The sequence below is a fragment of the Dama dama genome, chromosome 27 (assembly GCF_033118175.1).
Source record: "Dama dama isolate Ldn47 chromosome 27, ASM3311817v1, whole genome shotgun sequence".
In the NCBI taxonomy this organism is placed as follows: domain Eukaryota; kingdom Metazoa; phylum Chordata; class Mammalia; order Artiodactyla; family Cervidae; genus Dama; species Dama dama.
The window spans coordinates 37,632,021-37,647,500 of NC_083707.1; the positions used below are offsets into that span (position 1 = coordinate 37,632,021).

General features: G+C 43.7%; 1 protein-coding gene across 2 annotated transcripts in view; it reads left to right on the top strand.

Moving 5' to 3' along the window:
• The first annotated feature begins 14,664 nt into the window (after window positions 1-14,664).
• Window positions 14,665-15,480, top strand: part of SMCHD1 (structural maintenance of chromosomes flexible hinge domain containing 1) — a 122,877-nt gene continuing 122,061 nt past the window's right edge. Inside the window, exon 1 of one of the 2 annotated variants that reach the window (XM_061131061.1) lies at window positions 14,665-15,153. In XM_061131061.1, the coding sequence (XP_060987044.1) occupies window positions 14,977-15,153 (177 nt within the window). In that variant the 5' untranslated portion in view covers window positions 14,665-14,976. The remainder of the gene's footprint in view (window positions 15,154-15,480) is intronic. The other variant, XM_061131062.1, reaches the window with a different exon arrangement.

A 15,480-nucleotide genomic window follows, 5' to 3' on the forward strand; every position in this document is an offset into this window, starting at 1 on the left:
AGGACCACTGGAGTCTATGGAAGGGAGGAATGCAATGTCAGTGTCCCTCGCCACAGGACACTTATTTCCTGGGCCACTGGCTCCTTGGGAGGATGGAGGTGGGGGTGGTTGGGGGGTGGGGGCTTTTTCTCATTCATTTTTGAAGCCCTAGTACCTGACACACAATAAGTATGTGATGGGCAACAAATGCTGCATGGATTAGTGAATAAATGAATGATCACTTCTAATAAGGCATCACGGTTATCTATGTTTATGTGTCTGTTTTACTCATCTGTCTCAATAATTCTGTGCTCAGTATTGGTGGAATCATCTTGAGTTGCATAGCTTAGCAAGGGGGTAGGGTGGGCACTTAAGAGCCAGTGTTCTTACTCTTGGCTCAGTTTTCACATCCCTTAATGCTGCCCCATTAAAACAAAATGCTCATAATAACCTGCTCCTCTGAGTGCTTCTCAGAGGCTAACAAACTGAAAGTTTCTTTTCTGACAATCCAGTTTCGTTTCTTTTAGTCACTCCTCTTATTAGTAAGCAACATTTTTTTTAAGCAGTGAGTTTCAATATTCAAAACTACCGCCTTAAAAAAAAAAAAAAAAAAAAAAAACTACTGCCTTTTATTTTAGGTAACTATGCACGTTTTAGTTAATTTATTTAAAGGAACACCAAAAAAGCGTGTCCTTTTGAATTTGTCTTCATTCTTAACATCAAACCTGGTACTATAATGTCTCAGTGATAGTAGGTGCCGTCTAAAGAAGAGTTTGGTGTATTTATCAGTATAGAACTTTACCTCTAGATTCTTACTGATCAAGGCACAATGTATTAAAATTAAAACTTTCAGAAAAATTTGCCCAGAATTCAAACAAGACTAACAAACATTAGTATCTATTTTGAATTAGATTTATGGTCTTTGGCAAACTATAATACGTTTTCAAAAGAATGACACATTTTAATATTTCAGCACTATGTTCTATAGTTTTAGATGATTTCAAGGAAATTTAGTACTTGTGAATATGCATAGAGGTTATACAGAGAACTCAATTAGTGGAAAAATGATAGTTCACAATATTACATGAGCCCCAAATGAACTTATCTGTAATGTATAAATGTTCAAACTTGGGAGACAGACAAATTTGACTTTTAGTCCTAGCTCTGTCAATTACAGAGTGGTTTTATCCTTTATGTTTCAGTTTCCTCAGTTCTAACACAGGAGTATTCCTGGTTGCTCAAATGGTAAAGAGTCCACCTGCAATGCAGGAGACCCGGGTCCAATCCTTGGATCGGGAAGATCCCCTGGAGAAGGAAATGGCAACCCACTCCAGTATTCTTGCCTGGAGAATTCCGTGGACAAAGGAGCCTTGCGGGCTACAGTCCGTGAAGTCACAAAGAGTTTTATCTAGCAGAATTAATTAGCATAACTTCCTCAATAACTCAATGAAAGGCAGTTATTAATGTAACATTCATAGTAAGAATATCAATCCCTAATGTATCAATCGAGGTTTCTTAATATATATATATATGTTATTTATTTAAAATTTTAACCACACCATGGGACATGCAGAATCTTAGTTTCCACCCAGGGACTGAACATTGAACCCAGGTCCCCTACATTGGGAGTGTGGAGTCTTAACCATTGGACCATCAGGAAAGTCCCCCAATTGAAGTTTTTATTTACAAGGAAAAGAAACTATTTCTGGCTATTTTAAAATTAGAAACGGGGACTTCCCTGGTGGTCCAGTGGCTAAGACTCTGTGCTTCCAATACAGGGGATGCAAGTTCAATTCCTGGTGGGGAAATTAAGACCCCACATGCTGCCCAGTGTGGCTGAAAAATAAAAACATAGACTAAATAAAAGCAGAAACAGTATTTTTGGCTAGGAAACTGAATTTTCTGGGAGGCTGGCAAAGCTTGCTTGAAAACGACTTGGTCGGAACACACAGTTTTATGAGAAAAGCCCCGCCCTTGCACAGTGCACTCCGCCCCACACCGTGGCCCACATACTGAGAGCCCCATTAACGTCTGACTGGTCACCTGGGTGCATCTCAGGGGCCTAGGAGACTGGAACAAGTTGTTCGCCACTGGAGTCACACCTTCTGTTGGAGAGGTGCTGTCTGTCACTTAGGTTTATATGATGGGAAATTCTCCAGACTTAGGAAGCGAGAGAGAGGTTGGGTGGCCAAAAATATGCAGGTACATCTTGCACATCCTGGGGAGCCACACGTTTGGGAAACCAGTTTGACATTTCTCTTTTTCACATGCCACATGTCCAAATCATTAGCAAATCTTTCAGCCTCATCTTCAAAATCTGTCTAAAATCTGACCACCCCCTTCAGCTCCACCATTACCAGCATAGATCAAGCCCTTATTATCTCTGGCCTGGATTACTGACTCAGCCTCCTGGCTGGTCTGTTGGTTTCTACATTTGGCCCCTTACAGTTTATTTTCAACCTAGAAGTCGAAGAACTTCTCTTTAAAAATATTGTTGTTTAATCAATAAGTCGTGTCCAACTCTTACGCAATCCCTGGACTGTGGCCCACCAGGCTCCTCTCTCCATGGGATTTCCCAGGGAAGAATACTGGAGTGGGTTGCCATTTTCTTCCCCAGAGGATCTTCCTGACCCAGCAATTGAAACCAAGTCTCCTGAATGGGCAAGCAGATTCTTTACCGCTGAGCCACCATGATCAGATCTCAAATCCTGTTTGATTCTACTTATGCAAGGTACCTAGAATAGTCAAATTTATAGAGTCAGAAGGTAACACAGGTAGATGCCAGCGGCTGGAGGTGAGGTGTGAGGAGGGGGAATGGTGACTTGGTGTTTGATGGGGACACAGTTTCTGTTTAGGAAAGTGAACAATTCAGATGGACGATGGTGAGAGGTGTCCAACAATGTGAATGTACTTGATGCCTCTGAACTGTACAGTGAAATATGGTTGGAATAGCATGCTTTATATTGTGTGACTTTTACCACAATAAAAAGCATTAAAAATATGTCAGACAAAAAAAAATAAAATAAAATAAAAATAAAAATATGTCAGACAGCCCCATCCAAATAAATAAAATAAAAATACATCAGACCTTATCACCCCTGTGCTCGAAGTCCTCCGATATGTCTTATTACCTTCAGCGCAAAAGCCAGAGTTATGACAGTGACCTACGATGTTCTTTACAGTATTCCTTCTTTCCCCCATTTGTCTCTCTGTTTGCATCCTCGGTTACTGTCACAATGCCATTCATGCTCAGAACTCAGGATCTTTGTTCTTATTTTTCCCTCAGTTTGTCTAACAGATCGTTACAACTTGCTCCTTCACTTCCCTCAGCTTTCTGCTCAAATGTCACCTTATCAGAAAATGTCTTCTAACCACGCTATAAAATTGTGACCTTCTAGCCCCTGGGACTCCACATTCTTTGAAACTCTTTTCCATAGCACATTGATCTCCAACCAGACATTCTGTATGCATGTTAGTCGCTCGGTCGTGTCTGACTGTTTGCAGTCCGTGGATCGTAACTTACCAGGCTCCTCTGACCATGGAATTCTGGAGTGGGTTGCCATTTCTGATCCAGGGGATCTTCCGAACCCAGGGACTGAACCCGTGTCCCCTGTATCTCCGGCATTAGAGGTGGATTCTTTACCTATGAGCCACCTGGAAAGTCTCATGCATGTTTATATACAAGCAAAATCAGCAGAATCGTGTTTTCCCATTTTGTTCAGTTGAGTGAAAATCATGAAAACACAGGAAGGAGAAATTTTTATCTAAGCAGTCAGTGATTAGAAAATTGGATCCTTCTGTGCTGTTCAGGAACCTGGTATTAGTGCTGTAACTGAATCAGAATGCACAGGGTAATTACGAACAAAATGAAAAAGGGTTTGTGATATTTCTCAAAGAACTTGATGTGGAGGCAAACAGCAGCGTTCCAAGCACAACTAAGTGCTTAGTATAAGCAATACCAGTCCATTTAAAACTCCTGTAATGTACTCAGTTCCTTATTGAGCCATGGGCTTTACTGCCATGGAAATGTAGTTGACCACAACCTGAAGTGTCTCTTAAGTGAGCAAACACTGAGCAAGAAGAGGAGGAAGTTATCATTCTTGCGGTGACACTCAAGAACCAACTACGTGACACTCCTGAAAAAGCATGAAGTGAGGTGGTTTGCGCAGTAGGGTCTCAAAACATAAGAGAACTAGAAAATGAAGACAGTACAATAATAGCAGGGCTGGGGGCAGAAATTAACCAACAGAACAGACTAGAAAATCCAAGAGCAGGAAATTCCCTGGTGGTCCAGAGGCTAGGACTCTGCACTTTCAATGCAGAGGGCCCGGATTCAATCCTTGGTCAGGGAACTAAGATCCTGCATGCTATGTGGTGCAGCAAAAAGGAAAAAAGGACAAAAGAAAATCCAAGAATAGAAGCATGCATTTACAGAAACTTGGTATGTGATAAAAGTTACACAGGTTATAGCATGGAAAAGGTGGACTACTGTTCAATAAATGATGCTCAGATATTTAATTATTCATTTAAAAAATGGATCCCTTTCCAGTATCATGGGTAGAAATCAACTCCACATGAATTAAAGACTCAAATTTTTTAATGGAAAAATTTTAAACTTGAAGAATAAAATTTGAGGAAACCTTGGTAGTAGAGAAATTCTTCTTCTTCTTCTTTTTCTTCTTTTCCTATTTGGCATAGTTCCCCAACTGGGGGGATAGAACCTGTCCCCTGCAGTGAAAACACAGACTCCTAACCACTGGACAGCTAGTGAATTCCCAGAAATTCTTAAAAAGAGACTAACTGTAATGGAGATGATTGACAAATTTAATTACATTAAGATAAGTACTACTGTTCATTAAAAGATCACAGAAAGAGTAAGTACAAACCATGAACTAAGGAAAGATATTATAACCCATATAACCAACCGAAAGTTAGTAGCCATGATATAAAGAACTCCTAAGAATCAATAGGAAAAAAATAAATAAAATAAACCTATAGAAAAGGAAGCCCCAAGCATGAACAGGCATTTTACAGATGAAGAAACACAGTTAGGCAGTAAACATATGGAAAGATGCTCAATCTCACTTATAAGGAGGGAATTGCAAATTATAACCACAGTGAACCACTATTTTACATCCACCAGAATGACAATTTTTTTAAAGTAAAAAACACTCCTAAGTGTTGATAAAGAAGTGGAGCAGTAGTAAGCCTTCTACCCTGCTAGGAAATAACCTTGTGTCATTAGGTAAATTTGTAAACATACACACTCTCTTTGACACTTGACATGTATCCTGTGCAGTATATCCATTGCATAAGAATATCAGAATACACACACAAATATTTACAGAAGCCTGATTTTAAGAAAGCAAAAACTGAAAATAAATAAATAAAAAGGCAAAAACAAGCAAACAAGAAACCCAAATCCTGGAAATAATTAAAATGTCCATGGGTAAGAGAATGGAAAAATTGTTGTGTATTCATTTCAAGAAATGCTATGTAACAGTTTAAAAAAAGAATGAAATACAGCTGCATGTATTAACATGATTGAATCTTATAAATATGTTGAGCCAAAAAAGTTGCAGAAGAATGTATAAATGTATATGCAATTTGTGATTTTTCCCAGTATCAAAGGCCTTGATGCTGGGAAAGATTGAAGGCAGGAGAAGAAAGGGACGACAGAGGATAAGATGGTTAGATTGCATCACCAGCTCAATGGACCTGAGTCTGAGCGAACTTGGGGAGATGGTGAAGGACAGGTAAGAGAAGCCTGGGGTGCTACAGTCCATGGGCTTGCAAAGAGTCAGACATGACTGAGCAACTGAATAGAATTTATATGTTTTATCTTTGTCCACTGTTCCTGGCATATAGTCCCCCAAACCTTGGAATTTCTTAAGTGATAAGAATAATAAAGCTGTTTATGGTTATTTATAATGAGCCTCTTTCAACTACAAGTGTGTTTATATTAATGAGGGGATTTTGGGAAAGCCTCTAAGGATGGGGCTGGTTGACAATGAAACCAACCTGGATTAGAGGGTTGGAACTTTCAGTCTTCCACTGTACCTCCCAAGAATGGCAGAGGAGTTGAAAGTTGACCCATCACCAATGGCCAAAGATTTATTTAATCAATCTTGCCTACATATGAAACCTCCATAAAAAGGCAAAAGTCTTGGAGAGCTTCTGTGTTGATGAACACATAGGAGTTTCGAGAGAGCAGAAGTCCAAAGAGCAGAGAAGCCCTGTGCCCTTTTCCCACACCTCACACTGTGCGTCCCTTCATCTAACCCTACCTGATTTGTAACTTTATTCATTTGATTCTTTAAAAAAAAACATGTATTCATTTATTTGACTATGTTGAGTCTTAGCTGCCCCACATGGGATCTAGTTCACTGTTGTTTAGTCTCTCAGTCATGTCTGACTCTTTGTAACCCCATGGACTGCAGCATGTTAGGCTTCCCTGTCCTTCACCATCTCCCGGAGCTTGCTCAAACTCATGTCCATTGAGTCGCTGATGCCCTAGTTCCCTGACCAGGGGTCAAACCAGGACCCCCTGAATTGGGAGCACAGAGTCTTAGCCACTGGATCACTGGGGAAGACCCTATTTAATTCCTTTTTAAAAGAAAGTATCTTTATTTACTTATGTACCTACTTACTTATTTATCTTTGGCTGTGTTGGGTCTTAGCTGCAGCATGCAGGCTGAGTACCTGCATCATTCAGGATCTCAGTTCCTTGACTAGAGAAGGAATCAGAGTCCCTTGCATTGGAAGGCAGATTACTAACCACTGGACCACCAGGGGTGTTCCCTGATTTGTACCTTTTGTAATAAAGTGTAAAGTAGTCAGTAAACTGTGTTCCTGAGTTCTCTGAGCTGCTCTAACAGATTAACTGAAACTGCAGTGGAGGTCATAGGATCCTCCGATTTAGAGCCATTGGGTTAGAAGCTCAGGTAACAACCTATACCTCTGATTGGGCATCTGAAGTCAGGAAGGGGGACAGTCCTACAGGACTGAACCCTTAACCTGTGGTATCTGACATTTTCTCTAGGTAGATAGGGTCAGAATTGAACTAAACTGTAGGATGCCCACCTGGTGTCACAGATTGTTTCATGGGTGCAAAGCCTACACATCTGGTGTCACAGGTGAAGTAGAGTTGTGGTAGACTGTTGAGAGCAGAGGACACGCACAGCAGGAGTGTGTGGTTTTTCTTTTAGGGTAAATAAATTCAAAACAAAAAACATAAGGGATTTCCCTGGTGGCTCCCTGGTTAAGACTACATTGTTTCCAATGCAGGGGCTGTGAGTTTAATCCCTGGCTGGGGAACTAGCTGTGTGGTACAGCCAAAAAAAAAAATTTTTTTTTTAATTTAAAAGCCAAATAACCTATTATAAACAGAGAGAAAAAGCACACACTTCAGATCAGAGAGATTACCTCATAGTAGTCAGTCAGTTCAGTCACTCAGGCATGTCTGACTCTTTGCGACCCCATGCACTGCGGCACGCCAGGTTTCCCTGTCCATCACCAACTCCCCGAACTTGCTCAAATTCATGTCCATTGAGTTGGTAATGCCATCCAATCACCTCACCCTCATAGTAGAGAGATGACATTTTGGGAGGGGTACACCAGGCCTCCAGAATGTCAGGAACGCACTTTTTCTTAAGTTGGGTGGTGGCTACACATGCTGTTTGTCTTTTAACAGACAATTAGATTATACATACTCTTTTGAATGTATGAAGTAAATATAAAAATGTAAAAACAGATTGAACAAGAAAATGTAAAGTCCTTGTAGACATACTGGCAATTCAAGATCTTAATAAATGATCAGTATCATTTTTCATATAAAAAGAAAAAATTCAAATGCAAGATTTTTATTTTTGTTTTTTTTTTTTTTTTGAGCCAAGTCATGCACTTGTGGGATCTTAGTTCCCTGACCAGGGATTGAACTCAGGCCCCCAGCATTGGAGTTTGGAGTCACAACCACTGGACTGCCATGGAAGTCCCTCAACTGCATGGATTTTTGAAGAAAAAAGAATCTGTTTTACAACCAAAATGCGAAAACACCAACAGTTAATTTAAAATTTTTAAGATTCTTTATTCAAAGTTAGTTCCTTTAAATAACATGGAAATTAGAGGTAATGCATCAGGAGAAATTTGACAAAGGCCCATGTGACTGGAAGTATATTATAAGACATTAACATATTTTAACATGCTAAATTAAAGCCTTTGACTGTGTGGATCACAACAAACTGTGGAAAATTCTTAGAGATGGGAATACTAGACCACCTGACCTGCTTCCTGAGAAATCTGTATGCAGGTCAAGAAGCAACAATTAGAACCGGGCATGTAACAACAGACTGGTTCCAAATTGGGAAAGGAGTACATCAAGGCTGTATATTGTCACCCTCTTTATTTAACTTATATGCAGAGTACATGATGCGAAATGCCAGGCTGGATGAAGCACAAGCTGGAATCAAGATTTCTGAGGGAAATATCAATAACCTCAGATATATAGATGACACCCTTATGGCAGAAAGAGAAGAAGAACTAAAGAGCTTCTTGATGAAAGTAAAAGAGGAGAGTGAAAAAGTTGACTTAAAACTCAACATTCAGAAAACTAAGATCATGGCATCCAGTCCCATCACTTCATGGCAAATAGATGGGAAAGCAATGGAAAGAGTGAGAGACTATTTTCTTGGGCTCTAATATCACTGCAGCTGGTGACTGTAGCCATGAAATTAAAAGATGCTTGCTCCTTGGAAGAAAAGCTATGATCAACCTAGACAGCATATTAAAAAGCAGAGACGTTAAAAAAATAAAAATAAAAAGCAGAGATGTTACTTTGCCAACAAAGGTCCATCTAGTCAAAGCTATGGTTTTCCAATAGTAACGTATGGATGTGAAAGCTGGACCATAAAGAAAGCTGAATGCTGAAGAATTGATCCATTTGAACTGTGGTGTTGGAGGAGACTCTTGAGAGTCCCTTGTACAGCAAGGACATCCAACCAGTCCATCCTAAAGGAGACCAGTCCTGAATATTCATTGGAAGGACTGACTTTGAAGCTGAAATTCCAATACTTTGGCCACCTGATGTGAAGAGCTGACTCATTTGAAAAGCCCCTGGTGCTGGGAAAGATTGAAGGCGAAGGAGAAGGGGACGACAGAGGATGAGATGGTTGGATGGCATCACTGACTAGATGGACATGAGTTTGAGTAAGCTCTGGGAGTTCATGATGGACAGGGAAGGCTGGCATGCTGCAGTCCACGGGGTCGCAAATAGTCAGACATGACTGAGTGACTGAACTGACTAAACATATTTTAACTTTTTTTCCCGTCTTTGATTTTCCCTCAGGCAAACACAACCAACCCCCTACACCAATTCAAGAAAATGGCAGACTCTATGCTTTCTTGCCCCAGGAGAACTTTGTCCCAGGGTAGCCTCCAAAGAACCATGCTCCCCGTATTCCTATTTCTGCCATGGCCCTTTTCATCAGTCCAGGATGGTCCTGTGACCTGTCTTAACCCACAGAGTGTGGCAGAAGGAGTGCTGTTTCAAGGCCCAACTTAAGGTCTACGGGCTTCCACTTTTATTCTCCAGGGGAAGTCAACCCTCAGGTAAGAAGTATTCCTACCTCTTTGTGAGACTCCCAACCTTAGCCCAGAGGAGAGGCACAGAAAGAGATCTTAGAGGTGTTGGCCAGCAACCAGCACCATGTTGATAGCCCATGTGAGGAAGGCATTTGAAAGTGACTCCCCTCAGAACTGCCCAGGCTGATACCATGTGAACCTGGTTCCACCAAGCCGTGCCCAAATGGCATGAGCCAAATGAAGAAAATGATAGTTGTTTTAAACCACTGGGTTTGGAGCTAATTTGTGGTACAGCAATTGATAATTGAAACAGAGTGCAGAGTAGAAAAGATACTTTCCCCCTCAGATTATTCCCCCCTAAAAACTGAAGTTCTTAGGAGAATGCAGAGAGTTTTGGAGAGGGGATAGAGAAAAGGACTTCAGAGGTGAGAAAAAGACTTAGAGGCATTGATACAGTACCTTGAAGAATGATGAAGAGGAACTTTCCTCCAGATTCACAAGATTCTGTTTAGGCTGGTAAGACGAGATGGTCCTCCCTACCCTCCTAAATACATAAACAGTCCATCTAGGGAATTAGGATTAAAAGAAACCTTGCAAGTGGTTCCCACATCCCAAGTGGTACAAAAGCAACAGGAAATCACTGGATCCAAAGAGGGTATATAGACAAAGGAGAGCCTCTAGGCTCACCACCCAGAGCTTGGAACTTGTTAAAACTGGAACTGGAGCTCTTAAATGTTCGCTACCAGTTCCATAGACGGGGTCTCAGAGTCATGCGTTACAGAAAGTGCAGAAATACAGCTGGCAAAGTCTAAACTCAAGTCACTAAAACTGTGACTTTACCTTTCCAGAAAGAAACACACTTACAAAATAAATTTGAGAAGACAGAAGTAGTTAAGAACGCACTTTCCTTGCCCTTTATTTTTCAGGTGTTTTCATTTTGGGGGAATTTAGTCTCACAGCAAATCTAACGAGATTACTCCCCTCTTCTTTCTGCCAACCATATTTGTAATATTTTATCAAATTGATTTCATCACAGTACACACATATCAGTGCTAGCTTCCAGATTAGAAGTGAATTCTATAAACTTCCCTCTATTATGGCAGGGGACCACTCAGGAGCTTGGACATGTGACTAGCTTTGGCCAATGACACCAGAAAACATGAGGCAGGCTGAACAGGCACTTGCATATTGGAGCTTTTTCTTTTGAGGTTCTGTGACAGCTTAAGTGGGAAACCAAACTATGCTATTAGAGATGCCTATGGAGGAACGTGAGATCCACTTATTAACAAGCTCGGGCTAACTGCCAGCCATGTGAGTGAGACCATCATGGACCATCCAGCCCCAGTCAAGCTGCCGGTGACTGCTGCTTGTCATATACAGTGAATTCAACAGAATTGCCCAGTTAAGCTTAGCCAAAGTTACAGAATCAAGAGCAAATAAATGATTCCTATTTGAAGATCATGGCATCCGATCTCATCACTTCATGGCAAATAGAAAAAGTGGAGGCAGTGACAGATTTTATTTTCTTGGGCTCCAAAATCACTGTGAACGGTGACTGCAGCCGTGAAATTAAGACACGCTTGTTTCTTGGAAGGAAAGCTTTGACAAACCTAGACAGCATATTAAAAAGCAAAGACATCACTTTGCTGACAAAGATCTGTATAGTTCAAAGCTGTTTTCTGGTAGGCATGTATGGATGTGGGAGTTGGACCATAAAGAAGGCTCAGTGCCCAAGAATTGATGCCTTTGAATTGTGGTGCTGGAGAATACTCTTGAGAATCCCTTGGACAGCAAGAAGATCTAACCAATCCATCCTAAAGGAAATTAGTCCTGAATATTCATTGGAAGGACTGATGCTGAAGCTCCAACACTTTGGCCACGTGATGTGAAGGGCTGACTCATTGGAAAAGAACTTGATGCTGGGAAAGACTGAAGGCAAAAGAAGAGGGTGGCAGTGAATGAGATGGTTAGATGACATCGCCGACTCAGTGAATGTGAATCTGAGCAACCTTTGGGAGATAGTGAAGGACAGGGAAGCTTAGCTTGCTGCAGTCCATGGCGTCACAGAGTCAGACACGACTTAGCTACTAAACAACAACTACAACATCTGAAACTATTTACTGACCTCTGTTCACCAATATCTACAATATAGTAAGCAATATATAGTTGGACAACATTCTGATTACTACAAAGTTACTGCTTTTCCTGATTTCTGCTGTAACACATATACTGAAAAGAATGAGCCTACCTGTAAGGAATGGCTGGGTAAAGAAAAAACATGCAGATCATTAGTCAAGATTGCAAACATTTATTTATACTACTGTATCCTAAACATCAACATCTCTAATCATCTGGTTAGTTTCATGAGCTAAGAGACAGTCCATGCATGACTCATGATCTTTTAGTTACTATGACATAAGGATTTCAAATTTTCATGCAGGAATGGTTTTCTAGAAGGAACTTTAAATGCCCATTAAAGCCTTGTGTGGCTAATTAAACAGCATTTGTCTTGTTGGACTTCCCAGGTGGTAAAGCAGTGGTAAAGCATCTGCTTGCCAATTCAGGAGACAAGACAAGCGAGTCCCATCCCTGGGACAGGAAGATTCATTGGAGAAGGAAATGGCAACCCACTCCAGTATTCTTGCTTGGAGAATCCCATGGACAAAGGAGCCTGGCGGGCTACAGTCCACGGGGTCGCAGAGAGTCAGACACGACTGAGCACACACACATTTGTTTTCTTTCCTTAGCAGTGGGGATGTTGTTGGTAGTGATGCAATTTTTCCTTTCAGGGATTGCTACAAGTAAACTGTTGCATTTATATGGCCACAGATATAGATAGGAATTCTGATAAATTGTGTACATTATATTTAAATTACCCTATTTAAATTATTTGTATTTAAATCGACCAATTAATTACAGAATCATCCCTTTGATTGGAAAAGTTATGGCTTCAGGAAAATTTTCAGTTTAGCTTGAAGTGATCTGTTTCCTAGGTTTCTCAGGATGGCGGCAACCTGAAAACAACACGGACTTACTCATGGTTGTGAAAAAAAAAATGACCGTTTTGTTTTGGTGAATGTGAAAAAAAAAATACCCCTAAACTCAAACAACAAGAATTTATGTCTACAGGCAGAAACAAATAAATCCAGAATGGTTACTGGGCATTATGGGTTAAACATAATAAACATACACTCTGATTGAGTAACAACTATGGGAATTTTTTGTAACATTTTAAAAAAGCTGTTCTCTAATGCAGAGGAAATAATATACCATGGTACCAAATGTTCTTTTCTGAAAAAGGAAGCAATTGGGAAGTTTTTATTTGTTCAGCGTAACCAGTACTATTGATGGGGGGAAAAAATAAAAAACAATAATTCTTCTAACATCACTCAAAATGAACATATAAAACATGATTTTCATCAGAATGTAGTTATTTTTCATACTAATAAGTCACAAACCAAGACTTAGATTTTTGTATGTACGGGGGAAGGTGCTAAGTTGCTTCTGACATTCAATTCACTCCAGTTTTCTTGCCTGGAGAACTCCATGGACAGTGGAGCCTGGTGGGCCACAGTCTATGGGGTTGCAAACAGTGGGACAAGACTGAGCGCGCGCACGCACACACACACACACACACACACGCACACAATGATGAAAAACGTTGTTTTTTGGTCATTTAAATAAAACACCATTATGGAATGGCCTCTAATGAAAAGTTCAATTGACTTTGAAAGCTAAAACAGGAGAGGTCAAAGAAATCCCACAGGAGTTGAGGTTACTTTGTTCTTAGCCTTCTCCAGTTATCTCTTCAGGAACATGAATGGCATCTGACCACAACACCTCTCTTCCCTATTTATCTTCCACCGTCTACTGCTCCATTCTCCCCACATGAACCCTATTATTTACGCCCCTCACAAACACATGCCCTGACACTTTTGTTCCAACTGTGTGTCCCATCTTTACTACCTTATATGTCTAGCCAAATATACAATACACACACACCCCCCTACGATTCTGGAGGGTCTTTATTTGGACAAGCCTATCTGTTTCTCACGTACGCTAAACATGGGTCGATCCACGTAATTAACCACGAGGGTTTGGCAAATCCAGTAAAACAGAAAATATACTTTATTAGCCGAACTTCTCAAGAATAAAAAAAAATCCCCCAGTCTTAGTGGAAGTTATTGTAAAACACAAATTACTGCCTAAACATTTTTAAGACCTCATGACTAAACCTAGCCCTCCAACAATGACCTTATTTGTCGTTGAGTTAGGGTACTACAGACCAGGATTAGGATATTTAATGAAGCTCAATAAAGGCTTTTATAGGAAGCCTAGCCTATGTGAAGCTCTTTGCGAACACTATTTAACTTATTCCTGGCAACTCTGTAGCACAGGCGTTCCCGTGCTCGGTTCTCAGCCGCGTTTCGGCGACGGGTCGGGGAGGCGTGTGCAGCCCGCAGCGTCGGGCGCCGGGACCCTCGGAAGCGGCTGTGACGTCACACTACCTCTGTGCGGAGAATCTCAGGGGCCCCTTTGTCTCGGGGGTCCACGCCCAGGCCCACATAAAACCACTAGGCTCTGGGGCGGGAAGGACGGCGCCGGGTCTCTCGGCGTCGGTTCTTTCCGCGTGGGGACCCACGTGCTCGCTGCAGAGGTAGGTCCAACCACGAGGGCCGCGGCCCTGACGCTCCCCTGAGGCCGCAGCCCGGGTCGCGGCGCCAGGAGCTCGAAGCCGGACGAGTTCGGTCGGGGCTCATGGCGAGGCGGGAAGATGCAAGGACCCTCTGGGCCGGGAGAAAATAAGTCCCTCGGGAGACTCTCTCCGCTGCTCCCGGGACTGGCTCTCCCGCCTCAGTGACCGGCTCGCCCGCTCAGAGGGTCCGCGCCTGCGAGGGACGGAGCTCCGCTCTAACTTCGTGAGGGTGAAAGGGGCCGGGCCCCGGGCAGCTGCGGCGGCGGCGGGCGCCGAAGCCCCGCCCCGGCCCGCGCGGCCTGCCGACTTCGCCCCGCCCCTGCGCGCCGCCGGCCGCCCCTCTTCCTCCTGCGCCACAGTTCCTGGCGGCTGGCCTGGTCGCGGGTCGCGCTGCGAGCTCGTGTGGGCGGCGGCGGGCGCGGGTCCTGGCCCTGCGAAGAGCGCGCCGCGCGCCTCCTTCCCCCCCGGGAGCGGCGGGACGCGGAAGTGACGTGCTGCCCGGGCAGGAGCGCGTTTGAATCGGTTCCCGGGTGATCCTCGAGCCTGCTGCTGCTCGGCCGCCGCCGCCGCCGCCGCGGAGGGAGGAACTGAGCGCGCCAGGTTAGAGGCCTCGCGCTGCCCCGGGCGCTGGAGCTGAAGGCGCCAAGCGGGGCCCTCACTTCGGTTTTCAGCGCGGCGGCCGCAGGCGCCGGCACGGCTCTTTGCTCTCCCTGTCCCCCAATATGGCAGCGGCGGGTGGCGGCGGGCCCTCGGTGGAGACCGGAGAGGGTGGCAGAGCCGACGGCCCCAGGACGGTGTACTTGTTTGACCGGCGCGAGAAGGAGTCGGAGCTCGGGGACCGGGCGCTGCAGGTCGAGGAGGACTCGGACTTCGCGGCGTTCCGCGCCTCCGTGTGTCAGGTACGCGAAGGGGCGACAGAGGGATGCGCGGGTGGAGTTTGGGTTGGGAGGGTGACGAGAAGCCCAAGTTGCTCACCGCGGGGCAATAAACCTGTCACCCGGCCCGGGTCCTGCGGCCTTGGCTTCTCCCTCCGGGGTGCCCGCCATGCCCGAGGCGGCGGGGAAGCCTGGGGGCCGGGCCTGGGAGTGCGGGGCCGGCGGGTCGGTGGGCCTCCCTCTAACCCCGGCCTTGTGGCCGGGGTCGCCGTGTCCGGGCGGTGGTACCGCGGGTTATGAGAGCTCGACCTTCGCAGTGAGGCCGTGCAACTCATCTTTTGAGTCGGAAAG